General features: G+C 43.3%; 1 protein-coding gene across 10 annotated transcripts in view; it reads right to left on the minus strand.

The window, feature by feature from the left end:
- PDZD2 (PDZ domain containing 2) overlaps positions 1 to 19961 on the minus strand; it is a 218794-nt gene that overhangs the window by 67680 nt on the left and 131153 nt on the right. For 7 of the 10 annotated variants that reach the window (XR_008505115.2, XM_054504634.2, XM_045862945.3 and 4 more), the window contains 3 exons: positions 13864 to 14006; positions 10802 to 10934; positions 4310 to 4465 (listed from right to left, as the gene is read on the minus strand). Coding sequence is in view for 9 of the 10 variants with exons in the window: in XM_054504634.2 (XP_054360609.2) it covers positions 4310 to 4465; positions 10802 to 10934; positions 13864 to 14006 (432 nt within the window). In the remaining variant the exon portion in view is untranslated. Of the gene's footprint in view, positions 1 to 4309; positions 4466 to 10801; positions 10935 to 13863; positions 14007 to 19961 lie in introns of those variants that run through there. The other 3 variants (XM_045863030.3, XM_054504635.2, XM_054504637.2) reach the window with 3 other exon arrangements.

Genomic DNA, 19961 nt, shown 5'->3' on the forward strand with positions numbered 1-19961 from the left:
ATGGATAATGGATTTGGGATTTCTCTTTGAAAGCCTGGGGTGACATGACAGAGATCCCCTACCACACTGCACTGAGACGTGCACTTGTAGAGAATTAGTGCTGAGTTTCCCAAATAAATTATGTTATCATATAACATTGACATGCCTTTGGCAAAACTACAATAAACACATAAAATGATTATGATTAATTGGTATGATTAATTGGTAAACTTTTTTTTTTTTTAAGATAATGTTATTGGTGGTGATGGGAACTGGCCACTGCTAGATCTCTAAATTAGTAATAAATAACCTCTCTGGAGAAAACCTTTGACTAAGCAATTCTGCTTCAAGCTATTTAAGGAAATAAAATAAAAAAATGTGCCCAGAGGTACATGAATGAAGATATTCTGTACAGCATTCTTTAAAACTTTGAAAAAATCAGATCTACATGTGATTGATGAAAATGGAATTTCTGGTAAAAAACTGGTGAAATAAACTATGGCACTTTTTTGTTATGGAATACTAGCAATTATAAATCTTGCTTCAGGAGCCCCTTTAATGACATGGGGAAAATGTTCATGATTATATCACTGAAATCATTCCAAGTTTCAAAAGTAAATATAAGATCAATTAAAAATACATGTGTGCTGGGGCGCCCGGGTGGTGCAGTTGGTTAAGTGTCCGACTCTTGGCTTCGGCTCAGGTTGTGATTTCAGGATTGTGGGATCGAACCCTGTGTTGGGCTCCATACTCCGTGTGGTTCACTTAAGACTCCCTCTCCCCCTCTGCCCCTCCCCATCCCCCCACTCCTGTACACACACGCTCTTTCTCTCACAAATAAATCTTTAAAAAAAATATGTGTTTATCTACTGATTTAATGCAATCCCTACCAAAATACCGACAGTATTTTTCACAGAACTTGAACAAATAATCCTAAAACTTGCATGGAGCCATGAAAGACTCCGAATAGCCAAAGCAATCTTGAAAAAGAAGAACAAAGCTGGAGGCATCACAATCCCAGATTTCAAGATATACTACAAAGCTGTAGTGATCAAAATAGTATGGTGCTGGCACAAAAACAGACACATAGATCAATGGAACAGGATGGAAAATCCAGAACCAAACCCACGACCATATGGTCAATTAATCAATGACAAAGGAGGCCAGGATAGGCAATGGGGAAAAGACAGTCTCTTCAACAAATGGTGTTGGAAAACTGGACAGCAACATGCAAAAGGATGAAACTGGACCACTTTCTTACACCTTAAACACACACACACACACGCAAAATTTGTGGTCAAAGACTTAAATGTGAGACCTGAAACCATAAAAATCTGAAAGAGAACATAGACAGTCATTTCTCTGACATCAGTCATAGCAACATTTTTCTAGACATGTCTCCTGAGGCAAGGGAAACAAAAGCAAAAATGAACTATTGGGACTTCATCAAAATAAAAAGCTTCTGCACAGCAAAGGAAACAACCAGCAAAACTGAAAGCCTACTGAGTGGGAGAAGATATTTGCAGATGACACTCAGGCTGGTTTCATTATTTGGCTATTGTAAATAATGCTGTAACAAACATAACGGTGCATATATATATATTTTTTTAAGATTTTATTTATTTATTTGACAGAGAGAGACAGCGAGAGAGGGAACACAAGCAGGGGGAGTGGGAGAGGGAGAAGCAGGCTTCCCGCGGAGCAGGGAGCCCGATGCGGGGCTCGATCCCAGGACTCTGGGATCATGACCTGAGCTGAAGGCAGACGCTTAACGACCCAGGCGCCCCGGTGCATATATTTTTTCAAATTAGCGTTTTTGTATTCTTTGGGTAAATACCCAGTAGTGGGATTATGGATTATATGGTAGCTCTATTTTTAACCTTTTGAGGAACAGCTATACTGTTTTCCAGAGTGGTTGCACCAGTTTGCATTCCCTCTAACAGTGCACAAGGGTTCCTTTTTCCCCACATCCTCACCAACACTTGTTGTTTCTTGTGTTGTTGATTTCAGCCATTCTGACAGGTGTGAGGTGATAACCTCATTGTGGTTTTGATTTGTATTTCCCTGATGATGAGTGATGTTGAGCATCTTTTCATGTATCTGTTGGCCACCTGGATGTCTTCTTTGGAGAAATGTCAGTTCATGTCTTCTGCCCATTTTAAAATTAGATTATTTGTGGTTTTGGTGTTGAGTTGTGTAAGTTCATTAAATATTCTGGACACTAACCCTTTATCAGATAAGTCATCTGCAAAGAGGTGGCAGGGAGGAGACTCTAGATACACAGGCCTGTTCAAGGCTTATTCAAGGACCACCCCTGTAGGCTAAGGGGGCTAGAATGTGAATAGTTATCCAAAGGCCCTCTGAGGCTGCCATGCTGTGGTCAGTTGTGGGCCTTGGAGTAACCATAATTTTTATGGTGGATAAATCCAGTTAGATTTGGGTGTCATTTTCATTAGCATTCAATGAATGCTTATTCTGTTGTTTGTTTTAAAATTCATTTTGTTATTTATAACTCAGCACCAGATGTAGTGGCTAAACTCTAGGAATTCATTGGGAACCCAATCCAGTCATCACGTTACCTCATGGAGTATAGAGTTGGACGGGGGAAACAGATCTTAATCAAATAATCACAAATTCAAATGTGACAAGCAGTTCACAGGAGAGCCACAGAGTCATGCTAGGAGGTCTAAGAGATTTAATATACGTGGGTGTATTCAGGAAAAGTTTCTCTGAGGCAGTAACACTATGGCATCCCAAAGATGAATAGGAGTTATCTTATTCAGGAAGAGGATTCCAGAGAGAGAGAGAGAGAGAGAATAGCATTTGCAAAGGTCCTGTGGCAGAAAAAGATGCAGTCATCTTGAGGGACTACAGGAAGGGTGGTGTGGTGATTGCTTAGGAGTAATGATGAACTCAGTGAAAAGTAAGGTTCAAGAAGTAAGCAGGACTCAGAGAAGCAGTGTAGGCCACGAAAATTAGCTTTGTCTCTGCCTTTACTAAACATAAAAATAAGGGCAGCTACCGAATGGTATCAAAATACAAGAGATGGAAATAATTACACAGTTGTTTTTAAGCTGTTCACCTTAACCTCATTCATTCAGCTCTGGTTTATTTCCTTCACAGGTTAGTATTCTGAGAAAGTTCTCCTTTCTCGGAAGGAGAAGCAGCTGGAAAAATGTTTCCAAATCAACAATGGGCCTATACAATACCTGCAGGCAAATTACAAAAAGGCATCTCTTCTTTAAGATGCTTTCCTTCCTTGACTGGAAAATTGTCCTAATTTATTGAATTTGTTAGAGCAAAACTCTTTGCTGCCATCTTTCAGAAAATTGTCCTAATAAATATAAAAGCCTATGATTTTTATCATGCAAACGGTGCTTCCTTCAAGGTAGCACACTGTGCAATCCACACCCACACAACCATACTCAGTAGCCCTGAATCTCCAGTGATCGAAAAGAAAGGAGAAAAGCAACTTTTTCTTCCTTAAACTAAAATAGCATATTGCGTAAATGTAACAAAACATGCATTTTTGGTCTTCTGAGGCCTAATTATAACCACAGCGAATTTTCCAATGCTTACCCATGCTGCCTGGGTTTAGTGCTGGTGGGAAAGAGTTAGAGGCTCCAATGGCAGAAGGGGGGCACCCTCCCCATGGCTGGTTGGATGGGGAAGAAGCGCTAACAAGAGTTTACACTAAAAATGCCGCATCTGTCAGATCTGGGATCCAAAGAGGAAACAAGGAGCCACACTGCAACCCCAGTTAACCAAAAGCCCTCCTGACTCCGCATGCCAGGCAGCACGTGAGAGCTGACCACGAGGGTGTGAAAACAGCCACGAGCCCGGCGAGAGTCCTGGTTTCCTTAAAACTGAAAGACACATCCACAACACTGTGCCTGAATGGGCTTTATGTTATTGTAACATTCCACTCTCGACCAGAATCTCTCTAAGTTTAAATGCACAACCAATCGTTTTCAAACACTACATCAAAAAATAGCAATAAAATCCTTGTGTATATATGAATTACTAAGTGTCCTAGAACTTGATATACACACTGAACTTACTACACCGTTGCTCTCTCATCTCATTTCCAGTTTCAATGTTTTTTCTCAAATGAAAATCACTACCCTCACAGATTTGTTTGGAAGATTCTGACCAAAAAATAAAAAAATAAATAAAATAAATAAAAATAAAAATTAAAAAAACGCCCTGTGGTCCGCTTCCATTTGGTCTCTATCCTACTGTCTTAAGCTATCATCTCTGATCCTGCCATCAACATCTTCGGGGAAACATTGTTCCAGTGGAGCAACTGGGGAAACAGAGGTGCACTTACTGTTCCCCGGACAGAAGACGAGCTGGGTCCTTCGTCTTCTTCCCCGTCTGGCTCCTGGTCTTCGTTGTCGGTCCAAGAGGACACGTCCTCTACTGAACTGGTCAGATCAGGCAAACTCTTAGATGTTAATCTCAGGAGGTCCTCGGCAGAGTTTTCCTATGGGGACACAATTAAAGAGTCATGAGTTACCCTACAACACCAAGCAGTTCTGGGTCAAGGTCAAGGAAAACCCAGCAGAGTCAGCTGGGAGTAGTCAAGTGCTCTGAACCCAAAGACCAGATGGGAATGTATGTTCCACATTTCCAGGATGGCGAGGTTACATCACGTGTCAGGGCTGTAGACCCAATTTAAACCCAAATCAGATTTTTTTTCCTGAAAAATCTGTGTTTCTTAGATATTTCTACAGGCAATCCAAATTCCCTGAACTTTAGATCCTTTGATACTCTCTCCTGCTTGTGTTCAGGGTAGTTTAAGTGCCCTCATAGGCAGGCCAACATCTTAGAGCTGTGGTCTCTGCCAGCACTCCAAACCACCTCCCTCCATTCTCCCCTCCAACCCACACCTTCCATTCCGGCCATACTGACCTTCCAACACGCCAGGCTCTCCCCTATCCTGCTCCCTTTTCTACCAGCAGCTCCCTCTGCCCAGTGAGCTCAACTTCCCAGCTCAGCCTGAGCACCCTCTCCTGCAAGCCCTCCTGGATCATCTCAGGAGGCATCCCGTTCGCCTTTCCCTTCTTCTCGAATGTCCTTTACTCTTTCTTTCATCACCTCGCATGTACGTCTGACTATACCATCTATCTCTCCTGCTTATCTGAGTGTTCCTCAAACTGAATGCCATTTCTACTCTCCGACGTGTCTCCAGGCCCAGGACAGAGCTCTAATATCCATGTGTTCCTCCCCCTCATGGCTCATCTCACTAGCATATGTTCATTAGAAAGAGATTAGGCTGTTGATTGAATCATGACGCCAAAGTGGAGACTGATAAGGTCTCTTCAAAGAAAGCAGCCTTTGAATAATTTTTAAAGGTCAACAAAATACATGGAATCAGACTCCATTAAGATTAGACTATAAAGAGGGCTCCACCATAGCCCTTCCTTCCTACGCACAGACAAGGCCACAGGGGTCAGTGGGAGGCAGGTGAGGTCACCGAGGCCACGTGACAATCCCACATGCAGAGGTGGCCCACGTAGCCACTGAGAATTCTCCCGGGAGGCACCACAGCCCAGGAGGCCAGGGACCAGGGCTGCGGCTGATCTGATGCCAGAAAAGAGAGAAATGTGTCCTCCCTTCTCCCACACCAGCCATTTCTACAAGGAAGGAAGCCCGTGGAAAGCTTTGATCACCATATTCCTCGGGTCTTGACAGAAAGGAGAACAAGAGAAGGGGTGTTACAGACTATTCTTGAGTGGGTGCCTGGTGACAGTGATGTTTGTTGCTAGTTTGACGTGTGTCGCACCGTGGAGACACCCTCAGCTCATTCATGTCAGGTCAGTAATTGTGAATACTATATAGTTAGACCTTACCTCAGGGAAGGAAAAAGCTATGAAGCAAAAAGTGAGTTTAGCTCTCTTCTGGGAGGTCAATTCTGTTAGACCATTAATGGAAAAGAGTTTTTAAAAAAGATGAATGTCCCAACTGGTGAGTAAATGGTACAACAGCCACAGGATAGAAGACTCCATGGTCATCAACAATGATGCTACAGAAATGCACTTTCTGATGCAGAAAGATTCTTACTGCATGCTACTTAGCGAAAAAGCAGGTGAGAAACAGTATTATCATTTTAATAATGGCCGTAACAATAAACTGGATGTAGTAATATGTGATAACCATAAAGGCAAACATTTCTCCAAGTGCTTCTTGCAACCAGCTGCAGTGTTTGGGCTCTTTATAGTTCATTTAATCTTCTGGACATTCTGTGAAGTAGTTACAGATTCTCACTGTCCAGGTGAGGAAACGGAGGTTTAAAAAAATGCAACAACTTGTTCAAGACACACAGCTTTAAAAAAAAAAAAAAGACAACACAGCTTTTAAAGGGCTGTGCTGGCTCCGATGTTCAGAGGACTCTGCCTCCAGGGGCACTCTGTCCCCTTGCGTTTGAGTCTGTTAAAAAAACACACCTGGAAGGACAGACCAGGTAATGGATAGAACTATCAGCAGTGTTATGAAAATGTTATCTTCCTTTTCTTCTAGCTTTTCTACATTAGACATAATAAATGCATATTACTTGTTAATAAAAACTGAGAGTGCTCGAGAGAGAGAGAAATCTGTATTGATATGCATATGCTTCCTGGAATATCAAAACACGCTGGGATATTCTGATTTCATTCATTTGACAAAAACTTTCTAAGCTTGTGTGTATAAGCAAACAACATATTTGTATGTAGCACATGAGACAGCCTGTCCCGAAGAAAGTAACAGTTATATTTTCAAAACAATGCCCTAAAGTTTGGTGACAAAGTGACTATTTTCTACAGCAATAATTTACATTTTTATTATTTTTTTTATTCAGCAAATCAAAAGCTCTTTTTTTCCCCCTCCTTCTCTTTGAATGTAAAGACAAAACAAAGACTCTGGATTGCTTGCTCTTGTTGGATAATGAAGAGGCACAGATGCCAAGAGGTGTGGAAAGATGGACTTTTTCTCTCCAAGGTGGATGAGTATCTTGGAGGGTGGAGATTAAGTTTAGGAACAAACAGTGGGCAGCTGCTATAGCAACGTATTGCCTAGCTGTAAACGGAGTCTATGGGAGGAAATGAGAGGTATCACTCCTCCGCGGGCTGGGTCATCTTTAGGCCCTTCAGTACAGATGGCCAAAAGCAATAGATTGAGAGCTGGAACACCCATTCCAGGGCTCCAGATGCCCTACAAGGATCCAGTGAGTGGCCTAAAGTCAAAGCCTCTGGCAGGAACACATTACCTTTCTTTAATGCCATTGGCTCCGTGTCCTTTATATCTTATTTGACTAAGGAGCAGCTTGGTGTACAGGAAGGAGCATGAAACTGAAGTCTTATGGACCCACGATGAAACCTGTTTCTGCCCCCCACTGCTTGTGTGACCTCTGGGTAAATTAACTAACCGCTTAGATTTTAACGTCATCTTTTGAATTAAAAGAACTAATACCTCTCTCATGGGATTTCAAGAATTAAATGAGATCATAGGGAAAAAGCACCTGGCACCCACTGTGTACCTGATACATGTTAGCATCCTTTCTTTGAGTCAGTGAGTGAGACCACAGATCAGGCATCATCCAGGAAACGAGCTTTCAAAACCCCCTTGTATGCTCCTTAATTATGCTTACCCATAAGTGGACTTTTTATTATTTAAATTTAAGTAGTATAATATTACAGTGCAATATTGGTTGCTGGAGTGGAATGCAGTGATTCATCACTAACACAAAACACCCAGTGCTCATCACAACAAGTGCCCTCCTTAATGTCCATCACCCATCTAACCCATCCCCCACCCACCTCCCTCAGTCAACCTTCAGTTTGTTCTCTACTGTTGAGTATTTTATGGCTTGTTTCCTCTCTCCTTTTCTTCTTTTCCTCTTTCCCATATGTTCATCTATTTTCTTTCTTAAATTCCACATATGAATGAGATCATATGGTATTTGTCTTCCTCTGACTGACTTTTTTCACCTAGCATAATACATTCTAGCTCTATCCATGTTGTTGCAAATGGCAAGATTTCATTCTTTTTGATGGCTGAGTAATATTCCCGTGTGTGTGTGTGTGTGTATACACACACCACATTTTCTTTATCTATTCATCAGTTGATGGACATTTGGGCTCTCTCCTTGGTTTAGCTATTGTTGAAAATGCTGCTATAAACATTGGGGTGCATGTAACCCTTCGAACAGTATTTTTGTATCCTTTGGGTAAATACCTAGTAGGACAATTGCTGGATTGTAGGTTAGTTCTATTTTTAACATTTTGAGGAGCCTCCATATTTTTCTCCAGTGTGGCTACACCAGTTTGCGTTCCCACCAAGAGTATAAGAAAAGTTTCCCTTTCTCTGCATCCTTGCCAACATCTGTTGTTTCCTGTGTTGTTAATTTTAGCCATCCTGACAGGTGTGAGGTGGTATCTCATTGTGGTTTTGACTTGTATTTCCCCGATGATGAGTGATGTTGAGCATCTTTTCATTTGTCTGTTAGCTATCTGGATGTCTTCTTTGGAAAAGTGTCTATTCATGTCTTCTGCCCATTTCTTAACTGGGTTGTTTCTTTTTTTTGGGTGTTGAATTTGAGAAGTTCTTTGTAGATTTTGGACACTAAACCTTTATCAGATATGTCATTTGCAAATATCTTCTCCAATTCTGTAGGCTACCTTTTAGTTTTGTTGTTTCCTTTGCTGTACAGAAGAGTTTTATCTCGATGAAATTCCAATAGTTCATTTTGCTTTTGTTTTCCTTGCCTGTGGTGTCGTGTCTAGAAAGAAGTTGCTATGGCTGAGGTAAAAGAGGTTGCTGCCTGTGTTCTCCTCTAGGATTTTGATGGTTTCCTGCCTTACATTAAGGTTTTTCAACCATTTTTGAATTTATTTTTATGTATGGTGTAAGCAAGTGATGAATGGACAGACCTTTCTTGTTTTTATTTTATGATTTCTTTGTGTCCATGTATTTGTGGATAACAGCTTGACCTAGAAAATGTTTTCTCTTCCCCATTTCCTGAACTAGCAGAAGAAAGAAGTCAGCATAGAAATAAAGGTTTGGTGGCCCCATGGTATGCTTATGCAGGAACCCCCACATTCTTGAGCCACAGACTGTGGGGAGGTGGGCTGTGCAAACAAAGCACTCATGTGTGTGAGTGTTTAAGACCTGATGGTGCTTTTCAAACCCCATCACCTTTGGCTGAAAGGGAACTTGCTTGTCCTTCCCTTGCAGCATTTCCCTCTTGTGGAATTCAACAGACTGAGAGGGAACATCCCTGCTCTGCTCTCCTTCCTGTCCCTAGTGAGGAGACACCAGGGCGCCTTGTGGTATCTCTGGGAGGGGAGGAGGGGGCCTGTGATTGGAGACTGTCTCAACCCCTGCCTCCGGGGCCTCAATGCCAACCCTTCCTCCCAAGTCTGTGCCAAGGCTCTGCGTTCTTGTTGGAAGCCTGAGAGTCTGGGTTAAGGGACTGGGGTGAGAGGTGTAAAAGGAGGAAAACAGATTTTCCAAATAGTTCAAAATATTCTAATTATTAAATACTACGAATATAGGCAATACACCTTGTAATCTAAGAGGGAAAATACAGAAAAACCTGTGGATGTTAGGTTCAAAAAAATAATAGGAATAATGAGGACAGAATTAGCCCTACTGGCAAGAGCGAATTGCTGCGAAGGGTTGAGGGCTGGGGTGGCTTCCCATCACTGCTTCCATGAGTGAAATGAAGCCCAGTGGCTCCACTGCACTAGCTGCCAAGTCCTGTGGGCGTTTTCCTGTCTTATCAACAGCAGATGGGAGCAGGGAGCAGAAGCAAGAGGGCTCGGGTCCTCTTTCTGGTCACACTGCTGTGGAGGCCTGCAGCCTTTATCCAGGGCGCTAAGGCTGGTGACACCAGGGGACAAAGTGGATGCTGGGGGCCCAGGACATCGGCATTGTTTTAACACACTCCAGGGATGGGGGCACAAGAAGCACCAGCCTGAGCCCTTGGGACAAAGAGGGGACAGCCAGAGGGAGGGGACGGACATGCTGTGCATCAAAGCCAGGGTCCTGGTGCTGCAGACAGCATCTAGGCCTCTGTGAGATGCAAGCCAGCCACAGGAGCTCGGCCTCACTGTCTCATCCGGAAACTGAGGAGAAAGGGGGAAAGGGTGGCTGCACAAACAGGATTCATAGGGCTTCCTGCAGTGCCAACACTCTGAGGCCACGAGTCAGAACCAGGGCCTGTCGCCTGCCGTGGCTAACCCTGAACCTTTCTTCCTTCGGGACCTGGGAGAGGGGGCTCCACACCTCTCCTTCCTCCCTGCCTTCCAGTGGACACCCATGTCTCCTCTTCGGTTTCTCCCTGGGAGAGGTGCTACTCTCTCTACCTTGTCCTTCTGTCCACCCTACCATTCCTCCCCCTTCCTTAGTCTTGTTGCTGCTTTTCCATCAACTAAATATTTCAGATAAAGGCCACCCTCGTGGGCTTGCCCTGTAGAATCACGGCCATTTATTTATTTTTTATTTATTTATTTATTTTTAAAGATTTTATTTATTTATTTGACAGAGAGAGAGATAGCTCGAGCAGGAACACAAGCAGGGGGAGTGGGAGAGGGAGAGGCAGGCTTCCCGCTGAGCAGGGAGCCCGATGCGGGACTCGATCCCAGGACCCCAGGATCATGACCTGAGCCGAAGGCAGACGCTTAACGACTGAGCCACCCAGGCGCCCCGAATCACGGCCATTTAAATGGCCCCAGTAAACATGCAAGTGTGTGTGTATGTATGTGGCACAGGGAGGGCTCAAATCCAAATTTACCACCATCATTAAAAATATTAAAAACAAAAAACAAAAACTACCTACCTTGCTGGCTACTACCAGCTGAACCATTCCAGTGGCGGAGCGGAGAATGGCCACAGCTTCCTCATGGGAGAGCCCCACCAATAAGTGACCATTGATTACCAGCAGCTCATCTCCTAAGGACAGCCTGCCATCCCTGAGGAAATGGAGACGGGAAAAAAATCCCTTGTCAAGATATTCTGGGCTTGAGAAGGGACATTTTCCTGGAGCTGGGGAAGGTCGCAAGAGGGACGGTTAAAATCAGGCTAAGGAAAAAGTAGAGACGGCCAGCGACAGTTTGGGTTGGAATTTTTCCTTTGTGCTGGCTGGGTCTTGATGCCCACTTAGGGAAGCTCCATGATTTCACATGGTCACCTGGTAGCAAGCAAGTTCTTAATTCACCACCATATCCTGCATCAACCTTAATGAAATGCTTCCCATCCAGGGGGAGACAATGATAGAGGAACTGAGACCCCAAGGTTTTTGGAAAGTCGAGTCATTCTGTTTTTAATCCTAATGCCATCCTGTCCTCACAACTGAGTTGTCAGCTGCGTCACTGAGCTAAGCACCCCAAACAAAGGTATCACAAGCTCAACAGAAAGCCTTCTCTAACCTGCTGTCCTCTTTCTTTCCAGGTGACAAGGCCCTGGCCATATTTCCTCTGTAGCACCTGGGACACTTCACTGCATGTGCATGCGCCCCCCCCCCCCCACTCCCAACACACATGCAGCGTTACAGGACCTTGAGGATAAAGTCTCTCAGCACCATTTCCATCCTACAGCCACGCTTCATCAGGAGGATGGAATACAAAAATCAAACAGTCTGACCAGTTTACTGCTATTGCAGGTATCAGACCTGGACTACAAATGTATTCTGTTTCTTTATTTCCTCTAAAGTAAATTACAGCTGACTTAGAGCTTCCTTCCCACTGGTTTGGGGCTGCGTGCCCTAGGGTGGGTCAAGGGCTGGGGTGGCACACTGTGCCAGAGCATTGTGCAGGTGCCTTCAATCATGACGGATCAACAGTCCTGTGGGTTCCACTTGAACCTCCAGTGGTCTGGTCTTCCATTATCCCAAAGGAGCCAGAGGTTTTTCATTGCTATTGCTAAATATGGGATAGGAAATCTGGTGAGGGGGATGGTCCCTAAGCCTAGGGTTCCACCATCCCCTCTGAAGACTTTCCATCAATACCCAAGGACAGACTGTGCCTGTCCCCAATATTCCTAGATTTACCCAACTTTCTCTCCAACATGTCAACTCTTCCCACCTTACCTTCTTTCAGCAAATCAACCAGCTTCTCTCCATCCTTCCCTCCCTCACTGGTTTTTCTCTCAGTCGTCTAGGGCATGCATCATAATCTTCTCCATGAATTTAGGCTTTCACAGAAGACAGGAGGTACCAGAGACTTGTGACAGCCTCTGATTTCTATCCTTCAAAAATCCCTAAATCAGAGAAATGCTAAGAACCCTTCTAGTTGCTTGGACTGGAAAGAGAAGGGGAATAGGAAGCCCACAGAGAACCTCAAGGAGGTGTGTGGGTGGGCCATCAAGAAAGAGAGGGATTCAGGAGTAAAAAAGAACACTAAGTTCTGACCAATGTCCTTGAATTTATTCAAGACCATCCCTACCCCCATCCCTTTTCTTATTTCCCTCTTCAATTCCATTTGTCTCATCTCCTATTATTAACCAGAATGCCCCACATGTGAATTATATACTCCAGAAGCAGAGAGAGACATGCACACAACTCCAGGCTAAGGGGGAAGAGAAAATGGCGAAACCTACTAGAAACAGCTCACATAGAAAACAGACAAGAACAGTTCTATATAAGTTTATCTCTGGGCACAGGAATTTCCTAATTGCCAACTTTCCAAAGACATGCTAGAACCTAAGACCTAGGATTAATGGGGAAATGGCTATCTGATGGGAGTTCCTCAAAGCATACCTCATGTGGGAAATTTAGTGATGCTCTTCTGGATAAAAACTAAGGTCTTAATCCTTCCATAATGACTACTGCCCAGATAACTGACAAGTGCAGTTATTCTTATCTCTAGTTGTTAGCATCTTACTCTGAGTCATGAGACTAGAACAGGGACATGACACATGATAGTTTCTACCCTTGTCCTCTCCTTAGTCTTCCGATCTTTACCTCCGACTCCTTCAACTCCACTTCATGAGATAGAGTTTTCAAAGCCCTCTCGGTCTAGGGCAGGCCACACCACTCTGGTTTGCCTATCCCCCTTATAACCGGGTACCTGGACTGAACACCAAATTCCCAACTAGATTTACCTCCCTCATCCGTGAAACTCTACCTTTATACACCTACTGTACACATGTGGGCACATAACACGTGCACACACCCCAGCGTGCCTTGTCAATAGTAGACGCCCTATATACATGGAAGCAATCAGCTAGCAAAGCAAAAGCATGCTGTCTATTTTGGTATAGTTACATCCTTGTAACTCCAAATGGATTTCTTTGTACATGCTCTGCCTAAGCGCTGTCCTTCTTCCTACTTAAGACAATAGTTCAGATTAAAAAACAAGTTTTGAAGTATGAATTGTTCAGGCCACAAGGAGAAAAATTCCCATTTCCTTTTTTCCCCTTGGCATTTACATGACACATGTATGTAAGTATGTGTTGAAACCTGACAGAACTGACACAGCACATGAACTGTGGTCGCATTTAAAATCAATTGCTTTCCCAAGTCATTAGCCACAATCTTATGGGGGTTAAGATGTCAGGAATGTGGCATTCTGTTGCATAGCATAGTCTCAATAGGTAACCACATGTTACCAGTATCCTAAAAGTTAGGATAAGTAACAATCACTTGAAACTCAAAACAGACTAGAAAGAAATCTGATCTCTTCTGATTCGGAGGAGCCTGTACCATCTCCAGCAATTAGCCACTTCCTGTGCCCAGAGGTGTGTTTAATTGAAACTGCTCATGTCTGATTTTCTCCTATGCTCCAGCATCATCTTTATGAACTGCAATTACCAGGGCTTTGACCAAATGGAAGAGTCCTACACCCGGAGGAAGGGAAGGGAGAGGATAAGGAGGCAGAGAAGAAGGGAGAGTTATCTAGTCACCTGTGAGCGGCACCTCCTTCCTTCACTTGAGTGACAACGATAGCGTGAGGTGAGCGCTTTGATCCTCGGCCTCCACTAACCTGAATTCCCAGCCCATCCGATTCTTTAAGCAGCTCCATCTTCCATATCCGGCCAACTTCCTCCTTGGAAGAAAAAGTGAGCACACTATGAAGTATATGGACAGACACATGGCATTGACCCAGGAGAGTGGAGCTGTTAGGTCAAGCCAAATAGTCATCAGTTGTCAACAGGTATTGTAGATGACCACAGAAAGAAAAAGCTCTGTGTGCTGGATCAGACTCTCTAGCTGCCTGTCTAATAGAACGTTCTATGATGATGGAAATGTTCTATATTTGTACAATCCAACATGGAGCCACTAGCCACAGGTGGCTATTGAGTGCTTGAAAGGTGGGTAGTGGCAACTGAGATGATAAATGTTTTATTTCATTTAGTTTTAATTAAATTAAATAGCTACCTGTGGCAAGTGGCTATAATATTGGACAGCAAGAGTGATTATCCAATTTCCTGACCAGGATTCTGTTAAGGAAAACTTCTTCTGCCTGAAACCTGGATACCACTGTGTGTATAAACACTGGCTGTGTCTGGGTTCCATTTATTTACACACAGCTACTAATTAATAAAGGAAGATGAAAGGAAGGCAAAGATAGGTCTTGGTGCCAGGAGACTTCAACTAATTTGAGCCCAGTTCTGACACTTAGTACTTATGAAAGTCCTTATGCCTAAAACCCTCAGTTTCCTTGCCTCTAAAGTGGGGATAATTATTAATACTTTCAGATTTGTCATTAGGATTAAATGAGATATTTACGGAAGCAGCAGTGCTTCTGGCACCTAGTAGAGACATAATCAATGTTGACTGGTAACCTTATATTATTTATATATGCACATGTATATGGTAGAACCATCATATTGTAATATACCCAGTGGTACTGTAACAGTGCTGCATGGGGACAAATGGCAGCTACAGTTGTGGTGAGCATAGCATAATGTGTAGTTGTACAATCATGATGTTGTACCCCTGAAACAGATGTAACATTGTGTGTCAACTATACGTCATTAAAAAAAACCCTATCATGTTGAATTGAATCTCAAACTTCCTAAGAACATAAAAATGAGATCTCTGGTGGGAGAAACCAAAACAGGAAATTAATGGATGAATTTGTTATTGGCTTCTATAGACATTGGTCTGTACACTCTTTAAATACATTAAAACATGCTTCAACTCTTATAAAAATCTATTCTTTAAAAAAACTAATCATGTCTCTAAGTCCTCTGGACTAATGGTAGCTTTTCTTCTTTGGTTAATTCTCCGTTTGACTCCCTATTTTATGCCTGATGCAAAATGTTTGAGTTCCTTCAGATACTTGGGTGTTCAGAGAAATGAAAGCAAAACCTTCCAAGGTGATTTACTTTGGGGGTCTTACGTTAGGCTCACTCCTGTAAGTTCTTTTTATCTCTAGGTCTATGGGTATGCATTCCTTAACATATAAAACAAAAGCCATGTCCTTTCCTCATCCATCATGAAGGTCTAATGGAACCATTAAGGTCCAATATGGACAAAGCCATCCTCCTCCTAGAAATAGGCAACCTTCCCATTTAATCTGCTTGCAAAAGAGGAAGAATGTGAAGTATTCAGAAAATCTGAAATACATACTGTCAGAAACTAAAACGAAACTTTATGCAATAGTAAAAAAACCAGATGTTAAACAGTCACTGATGTGCAGCAGTAAGAATGTCTGGGGAAATTATTAACAGACAGAGACCTGTTGGATCCTATACTTTCTCGAGTCAGCACTGCTCAGCGGGGCTCCATTGCTCTGGCAACACACAGTGGTGCCAACGGTCTCCTCCATCTGCTGACCACAGACAAACGATGCCTGTCTGGCCAAATGTAACTTCAGAAGTCACTGGCTTACCGCAGTAGTTCATGAACTTGTCAACAATCCCTATATCATCCAATCATTTCACTTTGGACTTCATGGTTTTTGGTTTGTTGCCTCTGACCTCTGGAACACCTTTATCTCTTCTCCATTCAGAAATAACCTCCTGGCCTTCAAAGTCTCTCACAGCTGCACTATTTCCTAAAAGCCATCCTTGAGAGTCATTGCTACTGACAAGATGGCAACTTTTTTTTTTTTTTAAGATTTTATTTATTTATTTGAGAGAGAGAGAATGAGAGACAGAGAGCATGAGAGGGAAGAGGGTCAGAGGGAGAAGCAGACTCCCCACTGAGCAGGGAGCCCGATGCGGGACTCGATCCCGGGACTCCAGGATCATGACCTGAGCCGAAGGCAGTCGCTCAACCAACTGAGCCACCCAGGCGCCCCAAGATGGCAACTTTCGACACATGAGGCCCTATGGCCTAGTGGATAGCCCCAAAGGGAACAAATTCAGGGATGTGCTGATTAGCTGTTGTCCCGGCTTGCTCCTATGGGCCTACCCTATGGCTGCCTCCCTGGGCCTAACAAAGTAGCTGAGAAACTTGAGCATAATGGTGGCTTGACTTGTTTTTTCCATGGAAGATATGCCGTGGCTACTAGGGTCTTGACGGTATGGGACAGTGCTCCTCCCTCTCCCAGTACAGAAGAGCTGTGAAGTCCTTTCCCCAAAGCAACAGGGACCATTATTAGAGTCCAGAACTAAGAAAATCCATTTGGCTTTAGCCCAAATTAGTAGAAACCTATTCATCCCATTACTAGCTGCATCATCATTTCCCCCCATCCTACCATCTTTTTGTTAAACAGAACATGTTACCTACGGTTCATAGAGGGTATGACAATACTAGATATACAGTCCTTTCTCATTTTTAAATGCTTTTAGAAATAGAACTTGTGGCAAGAAACATGCAAAACTATGATCATGGAGAAAGAATAATGACCTAATGTATATACTCTTGACAAAAGAGCTAAAGACAATTTTCATTAAGAGCACTCACATGCCCCCTTTATACCCTTGCCTAATACACACACAAATAGTTAAATGCAAAATAAAACACATATCTAATAAAAACAGCTTCAGAGGGCAGGGATGACCAATCTGTAATACAGCCCCCAACTATGCTAGTCAAGAAGCAGATCTTCTTTTTCACTTTTATCCAATAACATGAGTTTTTTCCTCCATAATTGAAAGTAGGAACTATAAGGGGGGAGTTCAAAGAAGTCCATGCAAGTTTCCCAGCTCTGGAATTTCTTGATTATCTAATGAGGAGTTCAGAGGTACACAAAGGAAGGCACAAACAGGAAGAAAGAGGCAGATATTATCAGTCTCAATTGTCCAACTGTCAGTATTAAATCTAGCTGCCCACAGCTAAAAGCAGTGTTCAGTTACAAATAAAATCAGCGTCTGAAGTTTATGAGGCTAAAGCTGGCACTGGCAGAAAATCAACAGGCCAACTTAAATATAATAATATTAAGTATATTTCCAACTGCCTCCTTACAATTCCACTTGGGTATCTAATACACACTTCAGTATGGTCAAAACAGGACTCTGCCTCCCTCTCACTCCTGGCTTTCTCACCTCCATGGGAAGAGCACCATCATCTACTCAAGCTAAAGAGGATATGCAAACTAAAAGCTCACAAGTTACCTTTAATTCCTCCTTCTATTTCCTATATCCAAACCATAAGCAAGATCTGTAGATTCTACTTGCAAAACACACCCACATCCACCTACTTCCGCTCCTCCCTGCCACCACCACTGTCAAGACCACCAGCATCTCTAGCTTGAGTTATCACAATAGCCTCCAATCTGGTCTCCCTTTTTATTTTTTGCTCCCTACAATCTCCTATTCTCCATTACACATCTAGGGGGGACTTTTTTTTTTTTCTTTAAGGTTTATTTATTTATTTTAGAGGGAGAGAGAAGGTAAGCAGGGGCAGAGGGAGAGAGAGAGAAACCTCCAGCAGACTTCCCACTGAGCATGGAGCCTGACATGGGGCTTGATCCCAGGACCCTGATGATCATGATCTGAGCTGAAATCAGGAGTTCACCACTTAAGACTGAGTCACCCAGGGTGAACTTTTAAAAAACATATATCATGATGCACTCAGCTTAAACCTTCCAATAGCTCCCTACTAGACTCAGACTGAGGTCTAAATCTTTGAGGTGGCTTACACAAACCTCTACATCTAGTCCCGCCCATGCTCCCAAATCACCTCCCTGTGCTTTCCCCATCACTCACTGTGCTTCGGTCTCTCTGCCCCTGGAACACTCCATCACTCCTGCCTAGGACAGCTGCATGTGCTGGCTCCTCCCTGGAAATATTCTGCCCCCAGATTTTGTAGGGCTGGCCTTTCCTGACACTCAGGCTTCAGCTCAGACATTGCCTCTTTAATGAGGTCTTCACTGATACCAATTTCAGCTAACTCCCCACCAGGACGCTGCCCAGGCATCTTTCATGTTACTGCTTTATTTCATTTATAGCACCAGTTGTCACCATCAAACATTTAGATTCAGTTATTTGCTTGTTTATTGCTTGTGGCCCCTTATCTGTGATAAGTGCCATGGGACAGAACCGTGTCTCTCATCTATTAGCAGGTTCTCCAGCAACTAGAACAGTGCCTAGCCCATAACAATACTGCATAAATGCCACAGAATTAACAAATATAGGATGTTAATCTTATGGTTTTTCAGAAGTTACTGAGAGTGACATTAAGAGGCTCGCCCAGATGGGAAACCTGTATGTTTGCCAATGTTTAGCATGTGAACACCCAATCCAGTTGTAGAGACAATTGAGTTCTGAAACAGATCCTGTCTAGACAGATGGCTCAAGCCTTTGCTTCCTTTTACATTGGCTTAAAGGGCAATGAGACTCTGTCAGCCTGTGGAGAAAAAGCCAAACCATGCAAAATTGGATGCTATGGACTTTTGTATTAATGTTGTTGAAGTGCTACCCTTTCCTATAAAATGCCAATTACTGTGTGATGCTCACACATGCATCTCTTCACGGATGCAAAAAAAAAAAAAAAAAGGATTTATTTACAAAACAGAGGTGGTACATTAAAGGGAGCTATCTCGGCAGCATTTAAATGACCTCATCTTCTGCTGGAACCAAAAATAATATTTCACAATAGCATCTTTTCTCCAAATGTGAGAAGAAACATCATCCAACTAGAATTTTACTGCAGTAAATTGTCTGGCTCTAGTTGCAAACTTAGATCCTGAGACTGTTTGCCTATCCCTTCTTATTTAGAATGATCAGTAAGAAATAAAAAGATATGTGATCAATGTCACAGTTGAAGTTCCTGAGTCATCAGACTAAAATGTTCAGTTTACGGGTGAGGAGATGGAAGCTCAGAGGAAGAACATGGCAGCCTGACGGCCACAGAACGGGGGATGGAAGAATGAGGGCTAGAACCTGGTGTCCCATCTCTCAGGCCTGAAGCTCTTGGGTGCCTTCATTAATAAACACCTACAGAGCACCTGCAGGTGCAAGGCAGTGAGCCAGGACACAAAGACAAGTAAGGTCCTTGCCGTTCAAGTCTACTGGGGACACAACAAGCCACATGGTAATTGGAATATGTGGGATTCATGCATTGATGAAGATGAGAAGGGGGCACTGCAGGAGCCCAAAGAGGAGACGCCTAAAGATGGGGCAGGTGGCAGAAGGGTCACAGAAGCCTCCTAGAGGAGTGTGTCATGGTGTTTCGTCCCCCAGAAACGGAAGAAGCTAAGCTACATGGGGGAAGAGAGGAGAAACAGGATAGCAAGAGCAGCATGTGCAAAGGCTCAGAGGAGATATTGATCCTAGTCCTTTGCAAAAAATTGTGGCTAATTCAGCCCAAACAGGGGAGGAAGAAAGCAGTGAGAGATGAAGGCAGAAAGTTAAGCAGGGATCATACAGTGAAAGGGTTCCTGTGCTTCACCAAGCTAAGGAGCTTGGGTATTACCCTGAAGGTAAAGCGGACCCACCCAAAGGGCTTAAGCTTCAGTGTGTGTGAGGATGCACACACATGCCTGAGGTGCTCTCTTTAGAAAGGTCTCTCTGGTTGCTGTGGAGACACTGGATGACGGGATGACAGTGGACAGTGGGATGGGTAGCAGAATACCAGGACCACCATGTGGGAAATGAAAGCCGTTTGA

This window comes from Mirounga angustirostris, unplaced genomic scaffold (genome assembly GCF_029215605.1).
Source record: "Mirounga angustirostris isolate CCGP_5_RB_7025 unplaced genomic scaffold, mMirAng1.0.hap1 SCAF_7, whole genome shotgun sequence".
NCBI classification, from domain to species: Eukaryota; Metazoa; Chordata; class Mammalia; order Carnivora; family Phocidae; genus Mirounga; species Mirounga angustirostris.